The sequence below is a fragment of the Triticum urartu genome, chromosome 5 (genome assembly GCF_003073215.2).
Source record: "Triticum urartu cultivar G1812 chromosome 5, Tu2.1, whole genome shotgun sequence".
Lineage (NCBI taxonomy): Eukaryota > Viridiplantae > Streptophyta > Magnoliopsida > Poales > Poaceae > Triticum > Triticum urartu.
The window spans coordinates 350,427,616-350,438,415 of NC_053026.1; the positions used below are offsets into that span (position 1 = coordinate 350,427,616).

General features: G+C 48.3%; 1 protein-coding gene across 1 annotated transcript; it reads right to left on the bottom strand.

The window, feature by feature from the left end:
* Nucleotides 1–4,239: 4,239 nt before the first annotated feature.
* LOC125508968 (cytochrome b561, DM13 and DOMON domain-containing protein At5g54830-like) lies at nucleotides 4,240–7,453 on the bottom strand. The gene has a single exon (XM_048673791.1). It carries the CDS (start codon nucleotides 7,120–7,122, stop codon nucleotides 4,558–4,560), a length of 2,565 nt encoding a protein of 854 aa, XP_048529748.1. The 5' UTR covers nucleotides 7,123–7,453; the 3' UTR covers nucleotides 4,240–4,557.
* Nucleotides 7,454–10,800: the final 3,347 nt, after the last annotated feature.

The window sequence follows — 10,800 nt, forward strand, 5'->3', positions numbered from 1 at the left end:
GTAGGCTTATCAGAGTGCGATCAGCCTAACACTGGACCAGCTTCTGTTATTGCCAAATTCATATATGAGTTCCACATGTATAAAACTGAATCTAAAAATTGAAAAGGGTCAAAAGTAGGACATATAAGAACACAAAGGTAAATAATCTGACAATAGTACTCGGTTACTTTATTATCCATGTTAACAGCTTCCAATTACTGTATGTCATAGTCTCATGGACCGATGTTAAGATTTACTGGGTATGAAACCAAATGCATCATGTGATTATTTTTGGACATGTAAGAAAGAGTAATCTTCTCTTTGAAGTATACCAAAATTGTACAGATATACATACCAGTCACTAAGTTAGAAGATTAAGAAAAAAGAACAAGACCTATGCTCAAAAAGATGAAAAACAGAGCACCTATTCTGAAAAACATAGCACCTATATCTCTCCTGCTGCCAAAGAGGAGTTCCTTCTACCTTGTATCAATAGAGAACCTCAAGTAGAACCCTTCTACCTTGAGATGTATATATGTATATTATATCTCCACTTTGTTCTATCTATAAAGAATCTGAACTAAAATCCTTTATGTGGATATGTACTACAAATATATAGAAAAAGGTATATTCATCCTTTGAGTGGCTCAAGCTGCACTTCCATCGATCCAGGCGAACCAGAGTCCATTATACTGTCGAACCTATCGGACTGCAGAAGATCAACTGATCGTCTTCCTCAGTGTTGCCGAGCACAAATTTGTGCATAAGGCCATCAGCGCTATCTCTTTTCGCTTAACATTCATGTACTCAAGGTATGCTACCACCAACACACAACTCACAACCCATACAACCAATCCACATGTAAGTCCCTCGATCGTCTTGCTGCCGTACCTATGCCCAAGATGCTGCAACCCGGTGCAGAGTGCCGTGACAGCGGCTACCAGAGCAGTCCTCCCGGTGTAGGTATGCAGATATTCCCAGATGATCCTGTTTCTTGATAGAATTTCTTCATTCTCCGCTCGTTGTGGCCGAAGATAAGCATCTGGTTGGGTGGTCGTATTGCAGATATTTTTTTCCAATGCTTTGTAGCCAGCGATCTCAACGCTCGGGTTAGCTAATGGAATGAAAATTCTCACTTCAGAAGAACAAAAATTGGATGTCAAATCAGACGTGTTGTAGTGGATGTCGAAAATAGGTCATAGGAAGCTTATTTAATTTCGATATGAGATCATGAGATGTAGCTTCTACAACGTAATTGACTTGTTCCCGGCCACCATATTAGCTTTGACTATCAGGGCTAATGTTGTACTCAATACTTCAGGGAAGCTAGGAGCGTATATTGCATAGGTGGTTTTAACATCTCGCTCCCTGGCAACCCATAAGTGTCGATATACTTAGATCTGAATTTAGCTTCTGTAATGGACTTAGTGGTGGTCTGCTCACCGAGTTGCTTTTGTCTATCAGTGCTAACTGTAGAAATTAATGTTGTACTCAATGTTTCAATTGCTGGGTGGTTGTGATTTGTGAACAAAACACAATTAAGGAGGGTTGTCTTGAAAACAAACCGATTAGATTTTCTGTTGAGCATTGCAATGTTCATTTATCGACATATATTTCTTTGAATCCACCGCCGAGTACTTATGAAATATTGTGAGGTGTTTTGAATCTGTTGTTGAGTATTTTGATCTGATTTGGCTGTAGGCTTATAAAGGGAAAGATGTAAAACAACACTGCTGCTTATTTACTTGTTAATGGCTTCTCCGTACAATCTCAGCATGGGATGATGAGGAGATCCTTATGTCCATGTTCTGATGCATCTAGACTAGCTGATTCATGTGTATCATATTCCTTCTATACAATTGAACATCCACCGATACAATTTTTTCTGAGGTGAAGAAATATAAAACAGATAGCTACTATTCAGCACAAAAAACATTTAGGGGTCACCGACATAATTTGCAGTGGCAAGTGATAAATCCAGGCGAGGCAGTGGCTTCGACCGACAAACATACATATCCTAACGAAAGCTCGTAGGGGGTACTCCAAGCCAGTCCTTGTCGTGACTCGACATCACGACCAAGGGTGTGTCTTGTTCGTCTGCAGCTAGGACCTTGATGGAGTCACAAAGTTGTAGGCCAATCGTGCATCCGAGCTGGGTCCAAGATTGATGGAATCCACATTACTCTTTGTTTGATAGAATCCACATTCACGCGTACGTGCAGGCTAGACATACTTAGTTTGTTTACGGGTGATTGATGCGAAAGGCACTACGAAAATGAGACCGATGAAATGATGCATGACAGATTGACAGGCGCAGAGCAATGCATGCATGACAGGTGCCCAAATGTACAACATTAGGTTAATTCAGGTAAAGTGCATGCATATACATACCTTATCAATGCGAATATCTGCCTAGGCAGGCTAGGTGTATGTATGGCTTGTTGTTGTACTGCTGCTATATACTACTCCCTCCGTTCCATAATATAAGACGTTTTTTAACATTAGTGTAGTGTTAAAAACCGTCTTACATTATGGGACGGAGGGAGTATTTTTAGAGATTCTAATAAATGTCTACATACGGAGCAAAATGAGTGAATATACACTTTAAAATATGTCTACATACATCTGTATGTTGTAGTCCATTTGAAATGTCTAAAAAGACTTATATTTAGGAACCAAGGGAGTATAAGGTATCACAAGAGAGAGCCAATCTAATCGGCCAGCCAGGCCTTGAAAATGGATCTGCCACAAACAAGCTCGTGGGTCACCAACAAGTGTCCAAATTAACAAGTGTGGGAGATTGGAGCAAACCAAACCTCAATGACATCTACAGGTGGTGGGCTGTAGCAGTTGTACATGTACCAAAATGTAGTTATACAGGTGGTGGAGCTCTTGAATAAGAAATGTTGTGGTGGATGTCTGAACTAAGTTGAGAAAGCTTAATCAGCAAGTGCAAGATGTGGTTTGAAGATCTCCGCGCGAAACCAAGAGGGTTGTTCTGAAAACAAACCGATTACATCTTCTGTTGAGCCGTGCAATATTTGTTATCATTGGGCAATATTTTGAACCCACTATCATTTGTCAAGTATTTATTAAATATATATTGTGCAATCCTTGAATCCATAGTGGATTATGTTGATCTGATTTGGCTGGAGTATTCTCAAAGGAATAGACAACACTGCTGCTGGTTGCAAAAGGAAAACGTTGCTGCTTTTTTTAATGACTTCTTGATACATTCACAACTTCTGAAGATGACGAGCTCCATAGCTGCATCCATTTGTAGCTGATTCATAAGGCCCATGAGGATTAAACTGGAGCTCCATTTACAAAACTTACGATGGTGCAATCGATGTCTAAGCGGGCAATCTACAGAATTGTCGGCCTCAGCAACAAGAATAAGAGAAAATTGCTTCTAAACTATATTAACTTCCCATTTCCCTGAATCCCTACTAACTGAGAGAGAAAAGAAGACTCAGATTCTAAGGACAAAGGGACAGATGTAATGCTGCGTATTTTTGTCCCTCTGCCTGGCTACACACCTACTGCTGCTTTCCCTACAAGGTGGTAAACCACCTACCAAAGATCCAGAACTGAATTGGAAATTAGGAATACCTAACTACTAGTAAAACAATAGGCCTAACATGCAGTCTGAAGTCCATGTTACTGAACGCAATATCGTAAGGGCACAGCAGCAAAAGGAGAGATTTCGGTACCTGATTTGGTTTGCTTGGAGCAGGGATGTCCATCTCATCGTCGTAATGGACAATCCCCTCAAGGGTCAACAAACTGAACTCCAAGCATGTTAGCTGCCATTGCAAGGCAAGTAGACAAGTATCTTGTGACAGATCTGCACGTCAGGACCACGAATAACAGAGAGTTCGCTTAACCTTAAGCTAAATGAATTTATGGTAATCTGGTGTGATTGGTTATCAAATAATCACATCTGTTGAGTAGGCTTATCAGGGGGCGATCAGCCTAAGACTGGACCAGCTTCTGTTGGTGCCAAATTGCCAAATCCTATGAGTTCGACATGTATAAAACTGAATCTAGAAATTGAAAAGGGTCAAAAGTAGGACATATAAGAATACAAAGGTAAATAATGTGTGCCGCAAAAAAAACACAAAGGTAAGTAATATGACAATAGTACTCGGTTACTTTATTATGTATATTAACAGCTTCACTTTACTGTATGTCATGGACCGACGTTAAGATTTACTGGGTATGAAACCAAATGCATCATGTGATTATTTTTTGGACATGTAAGAAAGAGCAGTCTTCTCTTTGAAGTATATACCAAAATTGTACAAATATACATACCAGTCACTAAGTTAGAAGATTAGAAAAAAGGAACAAGACCTATGCTCAAAAAGATGAAAAACAGATCACCTATTCTGAAAAACAGAGCACCTATTCTAAGCCATGTGGCAGCATGATAATACCTCTCCTGCAACCAAAGAGGAGGTCCTTCTACCTTGTATCAATAGAGAACCTCAAGTAAAATCCTTCTACCTCTATAAAGAATCTGAACTAAAATCCTATATGTTGATATTTACTACAAATATATAGAAAAAGGTATATTCATCCTTTGAGTGGCTCAAGCTGCACTTCCATCGATCCAGGCGAACCTGAGTCCATTTTACTGTCGAACCTATCGGACTGCAGAAGATCAACTGAATCGTCTTCCTCAGTGTTGCCGAGCACAAATTTGTGCATAAGGCCATCGACGCCATCTCTTCTTCGCTTAACCTTCATGTACTCGAGGTAAGCCACCACCAATACAGCACTCACAACCCATACAACCAATCCACATGTAAGTCCCTTGATCGTCTTGCTGCCGTACCTGTGCCCAAGATGCTGCAACCCAGTGAAGAGTGCCGTGACAGCGGCTACCAGAGCGGTCCTCCCGGTGTAGGTATGCAGATATTCCCAGGTGATCCTGTTTCTTGATAAAATTTCTCCATTCTCCGCTTGGTGTGGTCGGAGATAAGCATTTACCGGCTGCATACAAGTGAATGTAAATGCTATCGCGCCGATTTTAGCATGTGTGGATTTGAAAGAGAAACCCCGGAGCTCGGCCACAGCAAAGAGAACCCCCATGAACATGACAGCCAGGCCTGAGTACTGAAGATATGTGTGAGCCTGGAACCAGAGATCCCCTTTCACATGCTTCAGGTACCGTGCTGCGACGATTCCTCCTGGAAGCAGCAGCCCCCATGCCACAAACATCATGAACCCATGAACGGCGAGCACCGGCCGCAGATCCTCCACCGCCTCCGCCAAGCCGCTGAGAAGAAGGATTCGGACCGGACGGTTGCTAGTGACAGAGTGCATGTTCTTCACACTCAGTCGGCCAGATGACCACTGGGAGCCCATGGCCCAGATGACCTTCAGAGGTGTCGAGGGATCGATGATGTTCTTGCACTCCACCCTTCCACTGCACGAAGGCGTCAATGGACGGGTGAACTCGAATATGATCACGCCGTTCTCCGACCGGCACCTCTTGTAGGTGAGGTTCTCGTGCGTCTCGTGCACGCTCATGCCGTCCTTTCCGTCGATCCAGTACGAGTTGACATGTCCCTTGCCGTTGCTGTCGACCCACCCGACGTAGGCGTAGCTGTTCACCATTGCGCCGCCGAAGCCGATGGCAATGTACCCGCTCTTCTTCTCGCCGCGGGCCGCGATGTTGATGGAGTCGCCGGACAGAGTCCAGAAGAATGTCACCTGCTGATCGTCCAGCAGCACGCTGTTGTTGTACATGTCGCTGAGGCCGCCGTCGACCACCTGAATTTTCCAACCCATCTTGGGGTCGTAGAGGGATTGGTAGTATACTAGGTCCGGCGTGTTGCGGTCAGGCAGCCAGACAAGCTCTGTAGGCGTTGCCGGCACGCCCTCTGCAGTCGGGCTGCCGGCGTAGATTATCTCGGACATGTTCCGGGCCGTGGCGTTACCGCCGACGGCGTCGGACGTGATGTACAGCGGCACGTCGTGCCCGGCCTCGACGGAGAAGGTGACCGGCACGCCGCGCTCCACCTTGAGCAGAGGCGCCTCCTTCTTATTGATGTAGAGCACCTTTTCTGGGTTGGGCGGGTTGGGGTAGTGCAGCGCCGGCCCCGTGGTGACCACCAGCGGGGTCTGCCGCTCCGCCGTGATCCTGCCCTGGTCCTCCTTGTCCTCGGCGTCCAGCGGCCCGGGGCACCCGTTGGTCGCCGCGGACACGTTGAGCGTGAGGAACCCGTACGCGGTGCCCGCCGGCGCGCCGTGGTTGAGCGGCAGGTAGTACGGCCTCAGCAAGTCCGGCTGCCGGAGCAGCCCGATGGCCCAGATCACGGTCATCTCCCTCGTGGCATTGACCGCCACGTCGTACCTCTTGTCGGGCGACGCCAGCGGGCGCGAGAAGCGCACGAAGGAGACGCCGTCGCGGCGGTGGCCGTAGACGAGCCTGGTGTTGTTGACGGACGCGTCGCCGGCGGTGCTGCCGTTGCGGCGGTCGTAGAACGTGTCCGGGCAGACGCCCTCGGCGCCGCCGTCGCCGCGGAGCAGGCACTCGCTGTACTTGGTGACGAAGTAGTCGTCGGCGAACGGGAGGCCCTCCTCGGTGAAGCCCGCGACGGCGACGTCGGCGCCGATCATGGAGACGTTCCTGGCGGGGTCCGCCCAGCCGAACGCCATGTAGTACTCGGACCCGACGGCGGCCTCGAGCCCGACGTCGATGGCGTTGGCCGCCTCGCGGAGCGTCCAGCGCACGCGCAGCCGCGGCGAGAGCTGCGCGCAGGAGGCGAACATGGTGGGCTCCTCGGTGGGGGGCGCGGCGGCGGCGGCGGCGGCGGCTTTGGAGGAGGAGTTGGAGGCGGCGAGGCGGACGAAGCCGAAGAGGGAAGAGGTGAGCGGGTCGAAGGCGGCGAGGACGGGAACGAGCGGCCAGGAGAGGCCCGGGAGGAGGCGGAAGACGAGAGACTCGGAGGCGAAGGTGCGGTTGAGCGGGTCGGGCGCGGCGGGGGAGCCGCGGGAGAGCGCGGCGAGGTCGGCGCCGTCGGCCCGCCACCAGCGCGCGTCGGCGGAGCCGGCCAGGAGGTCCAGCGACGAGACGCGGAAGGAGCAACCGTCCAGCACGGCCACGCGGCCCCGCAGCTGGTGCTGCGACATCCGCAGGTCCGCCACCAGCGCGCGTCGGCGGAGCCGGCCAGGAGGTCCAGCGACGAGACGCGGAAGGAGCAACCGTCCAGCACGGCCACGCGGCCCCGCAGCTGGTGCTGCGACATCCGCAGGTCCGCCACCAGCGCGCGTCGGCGGAGCCGGCCAGGAGGTCCAGCGACGAGACGCGGAAGGAGCAACCGTCCAGCACGGCCACGCGGCCCCGCAGCTGGTGCTGCGACATCCGCAGGTCCGCCACCAGCGCGCGTCGGCGGAGCCGGCCAGGAGGTCCAGCGACGAGACGCGGAAGGAGCAACCGTCCAGCACGGCCACGCGGCCCCGCAGCTGGTGCGCGACATCCGCAGGTCCGCCACCAGCGCGCGTCGGCGGAGCCGGCCAGGAGGTCCAGCGACGAGACGCGGAAGGAGCAACCGTCCAGCACGGCCACGCGGCCCCGCAGCTGGTGCTGCGACATCCGCAGGTCCGCCTCGTGGCCCGCCAGGCTCGTGTTCCGCCCGCACTCCGCCGCGGAGGAGCGGGAGGGGGCGAGGAGGAGGAGGCAGAGGAGGACGAGCGGCGCCATGGCCGCGCTCGGGGCCCCTCAGGGGGAGGCCGGTGGCATGGGCGCGATCGCGCGGCGCGGTGGGGGCTGCGGCGGGTTCGTCGGGGCGGGAGGAACAGGGCGATCGTGCGGCCTCGGGACGGACGGACGGACGCGGGGTCTGTTTTGTCCGGCGCGCGGCTTTTCTGATGGTTCGCGGCGGGGCCCGTAGCGTGAGTTGGTGCGAACGAACGTGCGTGGGTGCCGATGTTCTTTTGGTTGGGAAAAACTTGTTTTTCGTCATTTTAGTTTTTGCCCACTCTGTTTATGCCACTCTAAAATTTAACATTTCACTTTCGTCACTTTTAACTTTTGACAATATATCAATTTTGACATTCAATGACAAAAGCAAAATTTCCAGAATGACAATTGTGATACATTGAAAAATCTAAGAGTGGCAAAAGTACTAAATGAAAAATTATCGTTTTTGCCACTGAATGACATTTGTGATGTATTGTCAAAAACTAAGAGTAACAAAAGTAAGATGTTAAATTCTAGAGTAGCATAAATAAAGTGGGTAAAAACTAGAATGACAAAAACAAAGTTTTTCCATTTGTTTGGGTGCCAACGAATCTACGTGCACGTCATTGTTCCTTTATATGGGAAGCAACGATGAATCTTCTCAAAGATTTTGTTTGCGCATACTACTCTCTTTTTGAATGATTTGATTTGAAGATTATGGCTAACTATTTTCTCTAAGTGATTTGATTTAAAGATTGCTCACCATGCCTGCCGGCTGCCGCGCCGTTCGATTATGGCTAACTTTGGTGTTGACTAACGAGTCATATTTGCATATCAAATATACTGTTAGAAACTTCATTAGAACTATTTTTTGTAACTTATGTCTCATCCGTACGATATAGTGATACACGTGGATCTTATGAACTAGAAAATGGGAAGTACAAAATTATAGATAACCCTTAGAACTTTGTGCAAAAGGCACTATAATCTATTAAACAAATCATAACTAGGTGAGGATTGGGGCGATGTGCTGCTGTGGGCATGGTCTCTCGGGGGCGCAATGTACGCCGACGCATATTACTCTTGGATGATGTCTTCTCGTGGCAGAGACCGACCAAAGGACCTAATTACAAAGTAAAGCTATCCCTACCAACAGACAGACCTTGAAAACTCTAACCTCACGGACCAGAATGACCAGCAACAATCTATGCCATCAACCATTGACATCGCGTTGACGTCATCCGCAAGATGAGGAGGCTGGAGGGACCTTATTCGTCGACCACCAGCAATGTGCTACTAAAGAACCCTTACCTAAGCTATCTACGGGCCAACATCGAGGTACCAGGGTTCTCCTCCCCACACCACCGAAGAGGTGACAAGAGGAGGGGGGATCCGCACGGTTTAATCCGCAGGAAACTCTCTCCCTTATCGCCTTGAGGATCCGATGAGGGAAGAGAGATGAGATTTCCATGATCAAAACTAGACCTTAACAAGTTATTTATCGTAACTGGTTTGAATTTGTAATCACAGTTTTTTTATTCCAACTACTATTTTATAAACATGAATATGATTTAGCATTGTTTTTATTACACTCTTTTGTGAGTTGCATAGAAAAAAATATCCTTTTTCTTCATAGAAGCGCTTCAAGTTTTTTGGAAAAAAAAAGTTCGCCACTTGTTTTTGACATCAAATGGTTTGGCACATAGGGTGTGTTTGGTTTTGGCCCTAGCCAACCGATCAAACCTTTGCAGGCCTATATTTTGGTTAAGGTTTTACTCGCCCAAATTTTATTCAATATTGACCAAAAGGATGGATTGGAGTTGGATAGAGTCAATGAGAATTGTCGAAATATTGGCAACCATGCATCCAATAGAATAGCAAAAAAGGGGTAAAAATTGTCACCACCCAAACATACATGCGGATCCTATCATGAGAATCCAGGCATACACATCTTCTTTTTTGCGAAAAGGATCATCAAACATAATAAAGATTCATCGGAAGTATAAAGCACCTCAAACATAATAAAAATTATGTTGAGGTCCATGAACCACCAAACGATCATTGCTGGCGCCAGAACGAGCCGTCGAAGTGCCGCTGTCACCACTCCAATATCGAAGCCAGCCTGACCTTGTCAATGACAGCCGGGAAGTCTGCATGCACGTACACCTAAGGACTAGCGCCCCAGAGCCACAGTCGTCGTCATTGAATCCTTAAATTATCTGAAAAATCTGACACCAAATATCTCCGTTGCGTACGCATGGCGGAAAAATCCTAACCTCGCCGCCCCAAGGAGATAGTAGGAGCCTACGCCAGAGCTACGTATAATCCTTCTCAATGAACGGACTTGATGAGGATCGGAGCCCGGAAGATTGACTCGAAGAAGGAGCATCGTCATCTGTACAAATGAGGCCCCTACGAGGACTGAAACCTTATTTATCTACTAGTCGGAGCGGGAGGCGAAGGGAAGGCGAATCCACATGCTTGCCGGCGGAGATCGAGGAGAGAAAGGCTTTCCCAAGTCCCCTTGGAAGAGAGGAAAGGAAAGATTCTGACAAAAGCCTACGTGAAGGGCAAACACATACTTCGTGGGGATGCATGTCAATTACCACTTTCTGTGTTTCCTCTCGTGTTCTGAATATCTGCTTCTGTATTATGTTTTCTCGAAAGAAAAAACGATCTTATTAATTCACAAACTATTCCCAGTCACATGGAGATGACCAGACTAGATTACCTTGGATTCCTCCTTCAACCATTCCTTTTGAGCTGAAATATGCAAGTTTGGCAGGCTATATGGTTGAGTGTGTCAAGTTAACTTTTTGTGAAGTTCGGTGGTAGACTGCTGGTATATAAAATAGAGCCATGCTTGATGTTGGCACGACTCCACTGGTCCCTTTGCAACAGCAGTTTGTTACCTGATGGCGACCCACGATCATCGTGGAACTAACTAACATGCATGCATTGCAGTGCAAGGTAGGTAGATCCCTTGTTTCTTCCGAACAACACAAAGCGTGTGTGAAAGCCATTGCTTCTTGCAGCTAAAGTGCCATGCATGCAATGCATCTTACAGGAAAACGTTAAGATGTCCCCATAGTAGGTAATGTCACATGTTAGTTGGTAAGCATCCAGGC

Excerpts from the sequence above, each read along its gene's own strand:
- LOC125508968 (XM_048673791.1), bottom strand. The coding sequence starts at position 7,122 with ATGTCGCAGCACCAGCTGCGGGGCCGCGTGGCCGTGCTGGACGGTTGC.